The 14,907-nt window shown below is 43.6% G+C and overlaps 1 protein-coding gene across 4 annotated transcripts in view; it reads left to right on the top strand.

Moving 5' to 3' along the window:
* LOC119171901 (atrial natriuretic peptide receptor 1-like) overlaps positions 1 to 14,907 on the top strand; it is a 76,120-nt gene that overhangs the window by 47,400 nt on the left and 13,813 nt on the right. For 3 of the 4 annotated variants that reach the window (XR_012894819.1, XR_012894820.1, XM_037422775.2), the window contains exons 6-15: positions 418 to 550; positions 1,662 to 1,746; positions 2,583 to 2,703; positions 4,244 to 4,297; positions 5,264 to 5,329; positions 6,719 to 6,799; positions 8,767 to 8,871; positions 10,267 to 10,338; positions 11,734 to 11,896; positions 12,597 to 12,752. Coding sequence is in view for 2 of the 4 variants with exons in the window: in XM_037422775.2 (XP_037278672.2) it covers positions 418 to 550; positions 1,662 to 1,746; positions 2,583 to 2,703; positions 4,244 to 4,297; positions 5,264 to 5,329; positions 6,719 to 6,799; positions 8,767 to 8,871; positions 10,267 to 10,338; positions 11,734 to 11,896; positions 12,597 to 12,752 (1,036 nt within the window). In the remaining 2 variants the exon portion in view is untranslated. The remainder of the gene's footprint in view (positions 1 to 417; positions 551 to 1,661; positions 1,747 to 2,582; positions 2,704 to 4,243; positions 4,298 to 5,263; positions 5,330 to 6,718; positions 6,800 to 8,766; positions 8,872 to 10,266; positions 10,339 to 11,733; positions 11,897 to 12,596; positions 12,753 to 14,907) is intronic. The other variant, XM_075892110.1, reaches the window with a different exon arrangement.

Raw genomic sequence — 14,907 nt, 5'->3', positions numbered from 1 at the left:
ATGTTGTGGATTCGGATCCCACCGACGGAAAGGATGATTTTCCGTACGCTTTAATTTCTGCCAACTTAAGAGACAATCATTAAAGTACACTTAAAAAAACCACATCATCTCCCTTTTGATTTCCTTGTCTTAATTGTCTGTTCGATTGATTAGTTTATATTACAGAAAACAAACGTCTACTTTTGTGTCCTCTCAGTGTCACTTTTTATTCTCTTTTGCGAAGTTTCTGTAAGATGATGCTGCATTGTGATAGTGAAAACCATGCTCATCGCATCCTTGTTACACATAACTTTCTCCCTGCTTGTCAAATGCGAAGTCTTGATATGCGCATCATGAAACATTATTGTGACTCAGCCTTTTGTTTTCTTCCGGGTAGCGCATCACACAATATATTTCGCTATTGCACGGCCTGTGCAGGTCGTACTACAATATTTTGGAGCCAACCAAAGCTACCAGACGGTGAATGCGATTCATTGGCCTGGGAAGGGTCCACCAGTGGATGTCCCATATTGTGGATTCGACGGCAAGGATCCTAAGTGTTTAAAAACTGGTAAGACAGACAGACAGATAATTAACTTTATTTGATCCTGAGGTGCTTTCGCGGGAACCCCTATCGGGGACCCGCGGAAGCCGCTGGCCACGTCCAAGTCGGGGCTGGGACACCATGATGTTCCACCCTTTCTTGAGCCCTCTGGATTGCCTGGATTTGTGCTTGAAGTGGTGGGCTCCGGAGTGCTTCTTCCCAGTCGGCTTCGCTGGATAGAGGGCCATTAGGTAACGCGGGGCATCGCCAAAGCATGTGCGCTAAGGAACAATAAATTTCATTACATTCCGGACAACTTGAGTCAACGTCTGTGGAGATACGACTAAGAAGGCCCCGTGAGGGGAACGAGCCCGTCTGGAGCATTCTAAGTGTAATTGACTGAGACCTATCTAACTTCGGGTGAGGAAGAGGATAGGCTCTTCTACTTAGCCGATAGTGAGATGTGATTTCATTAAACGTAAGAAGTGGATCGTTATGCTGGATTTCATCCTGACCCCATAAGGCCTTCATGCCGCCGCGGCGCGTTAGATCTCACGCATGGTCGTGGGCAAACTCGTTGAGGTTAGGTACGTGCTGATGAACGTCCGCACCCATGTGGGCGGGAAATCAAGAGATTAAGTTAGTGCCAGGGTCTGTTCTTTTTTCTAGAATGGAGGCAGCCTCCCGCGCTATGTTACCCGACTCAAAAGCTTTGATGGCCCCTCATGAGTCTGTTAACACGGTGGTGTGTGAGCGGTCGGTCATGGCCAGGGCTATGGCGACCTGTTCTGCAACTGCGCTCGTAGCTAACCTGACCGAGGCTGAGGAGCGTAATTTCCCGTGGCCTTCAATGACTGCCAGCGCGAATGTGCTAGACTTGCCGTACTGAGCCGCGTCGGCAAAGACAGTCGATTCTAGACTCTCGGCGGCGTTCTGTAATATCGCCCTTGCTCGGGCTTTTCGCCTCCCTACATTGTATTGCGGGTGCATATTCCGAGGGAATGGGCTGACCACAAAGGTTTCCCGGACCTCCCTGAACGGGAAAACTGCTAAGAGCTTCCCATTCTGGCGGTGTGTAACCTTGTACTATTAGAATAACTGTGGCCTAAGAATGTGAACAATTTTTTTCTGATTTCAGAGGACTTCCCGTTTTTCGAAACCGTAATAATTTCTGCATTAGTGTTCCTGATAATCATGCTCATCTGTGCATTTCTCATTTATCGGTAAGTTGATTTTCGAAAAGTTCGTAATCGAAGTGTTTTTCAGATGTGCAGGCAACACTTAAAATCCGTCAGTCATCACTTTTGCATGTGAAGTTACTCTAACCAGACGTATGTTTAGGATAGACAAAAACGCAATATGTCTAATGGAATGTGTGTAACACGAAAAAATATCTAATATAACCAGGATGTGAACTGGTTGGAGTTCAGATTAACTAATTCATTATTTAAAACCTAAAATGTACTACAACATTTGAGAAGTTATATTGAGAAAAAGAATTGTACGGAAATAGTGATGTGCGAAAAAAAAATCACAAATAACGCATTTACGTCTCATAATTGCCAAGTAAAGACACATATTGAAATTCTGTAAGCTTCATTGCTATATTTACTTATAGCCAAGTATTTCGATACGTTTTTAAAGGTACCGAACTTAACGTCTCTGCTCACAGGAAGGACGTACATTTATAAGAAGAGACTGTTCATGAAGTTATAGAAACCGAAAGTACAATAATTTGGTAGAGATTAGAAAATCATTTTCATCTATTTTCTCTGAAAATTTTTATGACGCGATAAACAAAAAAAAAAGGTTGTGAACACTGCTGTTATAGCACTGACTATCTGGTTTATTTTATGTTTGAAATTAAAAAAAAACAAATACGTCAGGAACATTGATGGTGCCAGAAAACACGTTTACTTAGCCATGAATAACCTATCTAAAGAAATAATCTACTCTGGCCATGTTCTTCCATGCATTGATCCTGACGCATGCTTATTCCGTATTCCTTCTTGGAGTCACTACGTATGACTGACCAATTTCATTTTTTCTTGCCTTGCAGCAAAATGCAGCTGGAAAGTGCCATCGCCAACATGTCATGGCGAATCAGATGGGAGGAAATAACCTTCACGCGCAACCAGCGGAGCAGTTGGATGATGAGCCGGCTATCCATAACAAGCGCGGTGAGTCCATGGCCAAGCAATAAAGCATGCTTTGCGATGCTCTCAGGTGATCGCTTTTGTTTACATAGCGTCTTTCGTGTTTTTTTTATTATAAGTTCACTTTGTAATCCAAAAGGTCTGCACACATAAACGAAGGAAAAGTGACAAAGATATTCACCAAAAATAAAAACAATAGCGTAATTGAGTAAGAACTTGCCTCTGTGACATTGGCGCAAACAAAGGAGATGTTGCGCAGATTCAACATCATCCCTCTCCTCCTCGGAATTTTTTCGCTTTGTATGTGTAATATACAGGTAGATGTGTGAATACACAAATAAAAGTATGTGACCTCAACCGTTCCACCCCCGAAAACAATTTCTGGATTTTCTTATGACATGTAACGTCTGTAGAATTTAAAAAAAAATTATAAAATTCAACGACTCGATTTCGCGAGAACAGGGCACAGCCGTGAATTTCCGAGTTGTCATATTCAGAAGATTGATTTGTGGGGTTTAACGTCCCAAAACTACCATTTGATTATGAGAGACGCCGTAGAGGAGGGCTCCGGAAATTTCGACCACCTGGGGTTCTTTAACGTGCACCCAAATCTGAGCACACGGGCCTACAACATTTCCGCCTCCATCGGAAATGCAGCCGCCGCAGCCGGGATTTGAACCCACGACTTGCGGGTCAGTAGCCGAGTACCTTAGCCACTAGACCACCACGGCGGGGCCATGTTCGCAAGAGCAGAACAGGCTAAATTGTTGTGTTTAACGGTTTGTTAGGCAAACTTACACGCAGCAAAGTAAGCATAACACTCCTATAACAACCACGCCAGTTAGCACAGTGATCGTCGAAACACGATCTGTGAGTAAAACGCATTCGCTTCTCAGACATGAGCCATCCCACGTTCCGGGATAGTTGCTGCTGTTCGTGTTCACGTTCCACACTGTACTCAAACATGCGCGTCTTTAATGATTTGCCACAGATAAGAGTATTCAGCTGTACAACCGATGATAACACTCCAAAAGTCCCAATACGTGAAGACGTTTTTTGCGACTGTCACACCAACCAATGCACTGAATAAAAGTAAAAACTTCTTTACAAACCGCAAAGGCTCAACATTTCCAGTGCCACTCAAACCCTTTTTCAGAGGTTACAGGAGGGCACCAGAGAAGTGTGTTTAGGGAGCCTTTTTTTTTATTCAGGCCGTGGGCTCAGGCTGTAGCCTGGATGTGTCACGATTTCACAAAAAGACCCGTGTGATAACTGGCCCATAAGCCGATAGCACCGAAGTCGTCAAAAGCGATACAGTGGTCGCTCACTTCGCTGTGTTAACACCGCTACAGTGTTTAGTAACCGGGGGCCACAAAAATGAAAAACGCGGTAGGTGTTTAACACTTGAAAAAGCATACATCGAACAAAACGTCTCCATTATGCATCCTTTGACCTTTTACGTGAGAGTGAACTTCATAGCATCAGCAAATAGATGAAGGTCGCGCTGCTTACAACGACCAATACTTGTTTCTTACTTTCTTTTCTTGTCTTTGTCGCTTTAAAGATGTCCACTAAGATGGAAAAAGGCTGGGTGCACTGGGCTCCAGATCTGCGAGACGTAGGTATTTCACCTCCAGGCAATGTCAACTAACATCCTTAACATTTACCACGATTGCTCAGGCTGCCTCACCGAGTGGCTCACGCCCCGAATAACCTCTCACGGAATAGCCTTCTCATGACGTAACCTTGGCTTACGCAGTTTAGTTACTGCTTTCAACGTGCTGTGCAACAGACTTGCACGAATGCCTGTAAAGTGATAAAAATGCCGTATACTGCACAAAAGCGACGGACTATTAGGTTGTGCGTGCGTGTTCTCTGTTCTTCTGCCTCTCCTTCATCCCTTTCCTCCAATTAGGGCAGCATACCGTTTCTTCTAAGCCGGTTAACATGCCAGCCTTCCACCTCTTTATAGTCTTCTTTGCTTCAATGTGCAATGTCGAGCACCGCTGGCCTTACTGTCATATATGTTCTATATAGCAGTGCAATACGAACTTAGTCAATAAATTTTGGTCTACAGAGCACCATAAATGCTAGAACTTAATACTTCGAATTTACTCGACAATGTCCGAGGGAAGCCAGATGATACGCAACCAACAAGCTGTCGTGAACATTTGGACCTTGCTTTGCACATATGTGCCGGCTGCTGCCGGCCGACGTGCCGTCTGTCTGATACTTGCGAGAATTCAGACGTTGTCGGGCTCAAAGGAGGCGCCATAATAAAATCAGTGCATGTGCAAACCTGAACTCCCTGTCCCGCCTGATCTCTCGGAGCCTCGTGTGATCGGTCTGCTTCAAGCACAGCATGAAAACGCATTCATCACAACACGGTCGCGTTTAGTCCCACGCACGTTTTTCTGCCCTCTCCTCTTTTAGGCACCTCCATTTCTGCCCTTGCATTTTCACAACACTCTCGTCATGCTGTCAGTCTCGGGCTTCTGCAGGAAGTAACAAAACTAACTCGGGGGTCTCTTCCGTTGGCTCTTTGACAAGAGTGCCTGTTCTCCTCTTCCGGTTTCTGTCGCAGAGCGCCTTTATGGAAGCGGCTGCCAAAGCCAACGAGCAGCAGTTCATCCTGACGGGATCTCTCAAGGTGAGTGCAACAGCCCTGCTTGCGTGCCCGCTCACATTTTCGGTCTGCTGCCCGCAGTCCGAAGTGGCGTGAGGTTTGCGTGTCGTGCAACATTTGGACAGCAAAATGGAACGCGAGAGCTAGACGGGAGCTGACATCCAGGAGCGATGGTACGCTCACTGACTAAGGGTTCAGATATTTTCTTTTATTACGTATGCTCTGCGCGGTGCCAAGTCCAAGACTTCAAGACGTTGGGGGGGGGGGGGGGGATGAACTAATCCTAAAATGACATTGCAACAGCATAGAGAACTGACGGGGGAAGCAATCAGGTTATTGTTGCGAACGTTTTATCCCTGTTTGCAGTTACCACCGAGTGAGTAAGAGTAGGAGCGAAATGTTTCTGAGAGTAAAACACGATTTATTTTTCATTTTTATTTCCGGTGTTAAGCAACGGAGATCATCGAAAAGGCTTGTACGACTACATTAAAACAGGAAGAAATAAGCGTACATTTAGGGCCTCGTTGTCAAGTGATCTAACAAAGAATGGTGCCAAGGAAAGTATAGGACATGTAGATAGACCTCAACATTCGAATATAGCAAGAAAAGAAGAACAATACAACAAGAAACTTATGAACAATACAAGCTGAGGTCAATTATCGTTACGTATAGCTTCAGTTTATTACAGTTATACAGCTACAGTTTGATAACATTATACCGACTGATATGAATGATGATTGTCAAAATTATGAATATTGATGCTAATGGTTCTAAAGTATTCATCTACCTTAAGTAGAGCTGATATATTTTCTAAACTTGAATTCAACTCAGGGCTGGCTCTTCAGTGAATATTGGTGCGACGAAAACAGAGAGTAGAATATTGGGGACAAACTGCAGCGCTGACTCGCAACTAAACTTTAGTCCAAAAAGAAGCGGAATAAGTAACTTCTGGAAAATTCAAGAAAAGGAACCACCATCGCGTATACTCAACGTGACAAAACAGAACAAACAACAAAAGACGTATCGAATTAAATCACTCGTAGCCCCGAAAACTGCACCAAATTTATCCCTCACCTGGCTTTGATAAATAAATAATTAAATAAAAGTGCGAGCTGCACTTCTTGTCCAGCGAAACGGAGATAGAAGTGCGTTAAAAGACCTACAATATGTTCAAGTTTTAAGGGTCTTCTTGCGCATTTCGTAAAAATTCTGTCACCTGTGTACCTTGCACTCTCCGTTGTTCACACCATGAAATGGCTGAGGGTTTTTTTTCTTACAGTCTTGATGGACTTTCACATTGAGATAATATTATCGGCCATTGCACCAATTTCCAGGAGGCAGGAACAATAGTGATTCTGCTTGCAAAAATTGAATTCGTAGCCTTAGAAGTTTCTCGTGATACATTTCATGCAGGGTATTGTGGTGTCCGTCAAAAGGTTACCTCATCAGAAAAGAATTGAACTCACCAGAAGTGTCCTCATTGAACTCAAACAGGTAAGACATTAACACTTTTAATTCTATGTTATTTACAAGATGCCAACACTTCTACGCGGCCACAGCTACTTCTTTTCACGGATAAGAAAATTTGTGAATAGCTCAGCAGCGAAAAAAAAATTAACATTGAATGGCAACTAGGGAACGTCACCTAAGTTATTCAAGGAATAAACTTGTGTTATATCAATTGCGTTCTTTCACATAACTTTGAATGCACATGCACGCGAGAAACCAGATATGGTTTACTGAAAAAAATTGCTTATTGACGTTGAAGTTGACGTTCATTTCCTTCGCTTTTCTTTATTTATTTATTTGTTTATTTATTACCCTCAGGGCTTACAAGAAGCGTTACAGAGGGGAGGGGCTACATCAATAGTGGATTATAAGGCACGTGAAAAACAGGGAACTCAAAGAAATAAACCAACAGCAAAAAGGCATGAGCCAAGACATGCATGTTACGGTACAGTAACAGGTATAAGGTGAATGTGATCAAAAACTGGAAAACACACTGCTAACAACAATACCAAGAATAACGTGAAAACAACTGAAAAACACACTGCTAAGAAGCAATACGAATAAACAATACGAATATAAAGTGAACATAGGCAAGAACTCAAAAGTAGATCGCAGTAAAAAAATTCAGAGTTGACTTTAGCACACGCACCTTCATATCACCAGCATTAAGAAAAAAAAAGCTAAGCAGGTAAGGCGTAGGGGTGTACGTTCTAGCGGAATCCTTTAAGAACTCTGGTTCTAGGTAATGTTTGTAAGTGAACCGCGAAAAAGATGGGTGTCTGCGATAGTCACCAATGAGGCAGGCAGGTGATTACAATCAGCGCACGTCTTCGGAAGAAATGAGTTACTGTATGTTGGGGTACGCTGAAATGGAATGCGAACTTTATGATGGTGGTCAACACGTGCAGAAGTATAGGATTTCTATTAAGTATTTCTATTTGTCGTTTTCTAATCATTCATTATTCGGTGAAGTAGCCAGAGGTACATTACATCTGTATTTTCCAGTTACACCCCATTCTGCCCAAAACTACACGAGTTCTTGCCTAATGACCATATTTTAATCTAAAGCTTTTGTATATGTTACTGAAAGCAAGGCTCAGACTCCCAAACTACATACGTGATCAAACTGTCGACGTTAGATTGGAAATAGAGAAAAGTTAGACTTTGAAATTCCAAGCACTTCTTAGCGAACTTCAGCGACTTTGTGCGTATCTATCTATCTATCTATCTATCTATCTATCTATCTATCTATCTATCTATCTATCTATCTATCCGCTTACGTTTGGGTGCTCTCGCGGTCACCTCCTTAACAAGGTGCGAACCAAAATTAGCAAGGGATGGTAAGTAAGATGGTTTGACGAATATGACGCACTGGTCGATACATGAATAATATCACAATCCTGTCGCGTACGTCGTCAAACACTTCCAGCCAGACAGTGGCACATAACCACGGGCGGGTATGTGCCGCTGGAATCCGGGTATGTTCCAGGTATGAATCCGGGTCAATATCGTCTTCATGTCCCAGTAGAAACATTATTATGTTATGAATAAGAATCAACCTATCTTACGTGGTGATATTTGCATTATTTGGTGCACTTTCACAAAGAAAGTTATTTCGCTGGTATATTAGTAGAACAAAGGTTTCTTCAGTACTGATGAGGAACGCATTATTTCCGACGGAGTTCGCCCGACGGCAACCACTAAACTAAAGAATAGCTTGGTTTTAAGTTGGCCATAGTCTATAATAAAAGTTAGTAGACCAGTGGGGATATGTTGTGTTACGCTTTAATACGCTCCACTATATCCACTAAATGATCTTGCAAGTGATTGAAACGTTCTGCGAAAGTAACTAGGCAATGATTCGCGGTGAACTGCCGACGGTCAGTAAGCTCACTTTTTCCATCACTCTTCAACGCACGTGTATATGAATTTTTGTGATTTTTCTACGGCAGATGCGAGAAACACAGCATGAAAATATAGCGAGATTTGTTGGAGCCTGCATAGATGTGCCAAATATTGCCATCATCACAGAGTATTGTCCGAAGGGAAGCTTGCAGGTAAGTTTTCATTTTCCGTGTTATTTTCGCTTCTGTACTGTTACTAATTACATCACGTTAAAGGAAAGTTCATTTTTCAACTCTGAAGTTGTTTTTTTATGTTTCAATGTGAATGTAATTTAATACGTTACCAACGATGCCTTTCATCAAGAATATTTGAATTTATTTCACACAAACTGGGAGCGTCAAACATGTATGCTCATTTGGAGGCATCTGTAATTCCGTCACAAGTGGACATTGCTACACTTCAATGGTGCATAAAGAAAGTGTCCTTTCTTTTTTTACATGCGTTCTCGAAACCATTCACCTAGCCTTGCTGCGTGATACTGGCCCTAAAGCCTATATATCTTCCCTCGTAATATAGCCTGCGAAGAACAAATGAAATATTTCACTCTCGACAGTTACTTATCGGCAACAAGAAAGATAAAGGTGCACAGTCGGATCTTTCTGGTAACCGAAATAGCTTCATCTCAGTATTTATAGTATACTGCTTTTTTCTCGTCTGCGAATCAACCATAAAGTGCAGCCGCTGACTTCTAACGAGTTTCTTTTCTTTACAGTCCTTTTTTTTCGCATAGCATTCGTTTACCTGAAGCCCGAATAACCATTGTGATGCGTAAACCTACGTGAAAAACTACACTGCCTACCCTAATTCTTCCTCTTATAGAACTCACAAACAGATCGCTATATCACAGACCTGCGCGTAATCCGTCGAAGGCTCCTGTAGGTTTATGTTCCTTGGCCCATTCCGGGCACACTATACCTCCTCAATGTATTCCCAGAAGTTTTGCTTCTTTCAACACCCAAGCACAGCTTTAAAGAAAAATCGGCAGCCATGCCGAAATTCACAAATAAACCAACGCTGCGCCCTGGCGGTATAGTAGCTAAGGGGCTCGGCTGCCGACCCGAAAGTCGAAGTTTCGATTCCGGCCGGGCCGGTTGCATTTCGATGGGGGCGTAGCACTAGAGGCCCACGCCCTGTGCACGTGCAAGAGCACCCGAAGGTCAAAATTTCGGAAGCCCTCCACTATACCGCATCCCTCGTAATCATAGCATGGTTTTCTAACGTTAAAAAATCCAAATACTAAAGAAATAAAACAATAAACACATTCACCTTTTAGCGCCGGCAACTGTTTTAGCTGACGTTAATTTTCAGTGAGCGACGCATTGATACGATTCTGCTTGTCGTGTGATTTAGCATCTTGAAACTGATGTTCATGAAGTATTTCATGTAAAGGGCATGGTTCATCTATATAGAACGATTCATTCGTAGCAAACACATGCACTGAATTTCTTTGTCTAAAACACCATTTTAAATTCACTGCTCGTAAGAGTTTCACATGCACGGTTTTTTTTTGTGTGTGTGGGTGAGTTTTCTCCGTTTTGTCTTGGCAGGATGTACTGCACAACGACTCCCTCCGACTAGAATGGCTCTTCCGGTACTCCTTAATTAACGACATTGTTAAGGTAAGAACTTCCGAGTTTTGGAAACACGATAATACACCATCAGGCTTTTCGTACGACAGAATAGAATACAGGCCGACAAGCACAAGACGAATAATTAATCAAGCAAAAAAATGAATGAAAGAAAAGGAAGACATCTGAAAGACGAGAAGTAGCCAATTAATAAAATACAGCTTGCGCGTAAATTATTTAACAGAAACTGAATTAATACAAAGTGTTATAGCAACTAATAACCAAACTTAGCCGTAAATCACTGGTTACAGCGCAAACATGCTGGGACTAGCTAAGTTAATGAGTGATCAATCAGTGATTTTCATTTATCGCGTTTTAGATTGACTAAAATTGCTGCAAGTGTCTTTCAACCTCTATCCCTAGACTTCCCGAGATTCATTCGTTGAGCGCCAGTTTATTGAAGCAAACGATAACCATCATAACAGTACGTACGATAAAAATGGTGTCGAAGGAATATTTGAGGGCGCGTTCACACTTGACCTCGAAGAGAGCGAAAGCAGAAGAACAAATGGAAATTCACTCGCTTCGCCGTCCAAGTGGTTGGAAAACCACCCCGCAAGAACGGAACGAAAAATCCTGCCACGCAAAAGCGGACCCTTTTCCGCTTCACAACTTTGGCTGCACTAGCTCAAGCCACGCCATCTCAACAGCCGGCCGCAGATTCACCAAGGCGGCAAAGGCGTAGGCGGTGGCTCTAATCGACTCAAATTGCAAACTACCAGTGCAGCAAGACTAAACTTGACGGTCTCAACAAGGACGCGTTCATCGAGATCCTGGTTTGTATTACACTGGCAGTGGATGGTGCACCAGCAACGAGTCGGCTTTCCCCAACTTGTCTCGCTAAGGTGTACAACCAGCTGAATCATCCGCTGCCGGTGCATTCGCTCATGTCGTTTCTTCTGGCGTATATCCCGAAACGACGTTTTTAAAGGTGCGAGCTGTTTCTGTGCAGTACTTTGCGCGAGTAACCAGAGTTCGCTACAAAATTTGGTGCTTAGAAAGCAGGCAAAATCGGATTAATTCTCAAAGTAGCCAATACAGCGGCGTCAGTAGAATCCCCCAGGTGCAGAACAATTGTGAACATATTCGACGCGTGCAGCCGTGATTTTCGGCGGCTCTGGCGTTTTCGTTTTCACTTCACTTCTCAAGTGTGAATGTGGCATAAGAGTAGATTAACGTACAAGTGTAAGAACAAACTTTTAGTACAAAATTTATACGCACACACACTCGTGGTAGCGCAGGAAATATGGGAAGTGTTTAACGGACACTACCGCAGAAATTATCATACCTAGCCACAGAAAATTTTCGAAACGGCCCAGTAGTATTTTAGCGTATATAATGCCCGTTAGGCGCTGACTCCGCTTTCGCTGCGATCACGACGCGCAGGGCATGAGCTACCTGCACAGCAGCGAGATCGGCACGCACGGCCGACTCCGCAGCTCCAACTGCCTGGTGGACAGTCACTTCGTGCTCAAGCTCACCGACTTTGGTCTGCCTACATTTCGTAAAGACGAGACTTACAGCCCATTCATCACAGAGGGATCTCAGAGTGAGTACCCCATGTGGTCCACAGAATCTCACCTTCTCAACAAACCATAGCTGTTCGCAATGAATGAATGAATGAATGAATGAATGAATGAATGAATGAATGAATGAATGAATGAATGAATGAATGAATGAATGAATGAATGAATGGGTGAATGAATGAATGAATCGATTCTTTCTTTTACGTCTTGTTAGCGCTGGTATTCATTCATTCATGTAGTCAATCCTTCTTAACATACTCACTAGGGAGTATAAGATAAGGGGTGGGATGGCAGTAGTTCAAACAATATTAAGGTGAGAGAAATTTTCCATTCCATTACAGACCACTTCAATACTCTTTGGTACATCAGCGCTGCGCAAGAAGGCGTTGCTCCTCCAGTCTGTGCATTTTATAACATCGTCAAGAGACATACATGTTGGCGCACATAATCTTTAGTATTAATCAAGTCGTAGTATTCTGCCATCATGGGCTCTAAACTCTAATTATGTGCCTGAACATTTGCGCAATGAGCATAGCATAAGTGCGTGTACAAATGAATCCGCTTTCGCCGCTACTTTCTAATAAGGCACAACATAATATTATCATAGCTAAATTAATCTGTTGGAATAACCTGCCAAGTGTAGAAACCATGGGATGATAAGAAAGAACGTAATTGTTTCATATGTGCTAGTGGTGCTAATTTTATTCGTTTCCCTCTTCACAGAATTCTTGTGGAAGGCGCCTGAACTCCTACGGCTCAAGCAGTGTCCATCGGGAGGAACTCAAAAGGGCGACGTCTACAGTTTCGGCATCATTCTGCAAGAGATTAGTCTCCGAGAGGACGCATTTTATCCACACTGCGATCGCATGGAAAATGCAGGTGAGGTGACGTATTTCTTTTCTGGTGGAGCACTAATGAATAGACATTTGCAATGAAACGTAACATAAACTTCACGGGAATATAGTGCTACTACAATGAGCTCCGTTGCTGCACACCTTACAACCAGGCACAGGTGAACGTACAAGTGTAGGTTCAGATATAGAGCGCTACCATCTCACCGTTTCGGTATCATTCTGCAAGAGATTAGTCTCCGAGAGGACGCATTTTATCCACACTGCGATCGCATGGAAAATGCAGGTGAGGTGACGTATTTTTTTTCTGGTGGAGCACTATTGAATAGACATTTGCAAGGTACCTTGGGAATCGACGTTATGCGAAGCATGCGGATAGAAGGACGCTAGCTACACGCACTGCACGCACTACCACCATGAACTGTGGTGGGCTGAAATGTTTCATTAGAACGTGATGGTGGTTACGTGCGCACGAATACACGTACATCTATGACGTATCTGTGACGTCCATGTGTCTGTGGGCGATGAATACGCGTCCAGTAGTCTGTTGACACCTCCACGACTTGGACCAAATTACTGTGAAATGTCAGCACCATCAGTAGAAGTGAAGTTGTTGTTATAATCTTCCTTTAATGCGGCGATAAGGAGCCTATGTACACTGTATTATGACGTACAGTTTAGTTGCTTGATATTGTTCGTGTCTGTTATGAAGAAGCGGTCAATTACAGGTCCATTTGTCGTCGTGGGCAGAATATTTTGTGAAGCTCGGTCTACATAGAAAACGTCTTTCGTGTATTGTGTGAACCTGGTCTGGTTGTGTTTTCAAGCATCCATATTGAAGTCGCCAGCAAAGATGAGCAGTGGTAGGCTGATAAGTAGCGCTTGTGCCAGCGAAGGTGGTGGCCCTGGAAACTGCTATGGTGGCTGTATGAAAGAAGTATGTATGTGCTGTTCATGATATTGTATAGCCAGCACTGGAACCACAGTTGAAGTTTCGGGAAGAATACGGCCTACTTGAAAAGCAGTACCGAGACCTAGGGTGGTTCACTGGTAGAATGCTTGGTTGCCACATAGAATGTGGAGTTCGATTCCTGCTTGGACCATGCTATGATTTTTATTCTACGCATTCGTTGGATCAAAACTGCTGGTGTCAGCTTTGAGGGGTGAAGTTCCTTAGGGCCGTCCTTAGGACCACCCCAAAACACAAACCGGAACTGAACACCTGCGTGATAAAAAACAAAAATATATGTGAAAACAACTGCCTTTGACCCCGCCGCGGTGGTCTAGTGGCTAAGGTACTCGGCTGCTGACCCGCAGGGCGCGGGTTCGAATCCCGGCTGCGGCGGCTGTATTTCCGATGGAGGCGGAAATGTTGTAGCCCGTGTGCTCAGATTTGGGTGCACGTTAGAGAACCCCAGGTGGTCTCAATTTCTGGAGCCCTCTGCTACGGCGTCTCTCATAATCATATGGTGGTTTTGGGACGTTAAACCCCACATATCAATCAAACGACTGCATTTGTGGGTAATCAACTATACGGCAGCGCAATGCATGACCACCCGCGCTGTCGTATCCACCTGCGCGGCATTCCTACCTGCATATTACATGGCATTCCTAACTGCGCGCCTTCGCGCCTGATGATTTTATTGCCGTCAGACGCTCCGCGTACAAACGATATCCTTCCGTCACGGCGGTTCATGACAACGATAAGCGAAACCAATCAGTTATCGCTTGCGTTGTCGCTGTACTATGGCAACGGCGTCATCGCACAGCCACCACCGCCATCACTGTCCTGTCGAGGCAGCACACCCAGCCAAATGATGGTCGTTTGTACGCGGAATGTTAGGGAGCACTGAAATTACGCTACGTATAGGCGCGCGCAAGCGGGCATGACCCATGGTAATGTCGGGGGAACTTCGCGGACATCGCTAGTATAAGCGGTAAAAACACTATTATTAGATACAAAATGAGAAACAGGCTAGTCGAATGTTTTACAGACCGATCTACAACTTTCTCACTGGAACTTCTTGTCAAACTTTGTTGTTTTAGTTTATTAAAATGTATATTAGGCACATAGGTATAAAGAATAATAGCATGACTTACTCAACGCAGGAGTCAGCAACGTGTATTTAATCACGTTATCATAGCGTGCACCAGCATATTTCCAAACTCTTGCTAGATATAAC

Source organism: Rhipicephalus microplus, chromosome 4 (genome assembly GCF_043290135.1).
Source record: "Rhipicephalus microplus isolate Deutch F79 chromosome 4, USDA_Rmic, whole genome shotgun sequence".
Lineage (NCBI taxonomy): Eukaryota > Metazoa > Arthropoda > Arachnida > Ixodida > Ixodidae > Rhipicephalus > Rhipicephalus microplus.
Note: the sequence above shows the minus strand (reverse complement) of the source record. Positions and strands in the feature narration are given on the sequence as shown.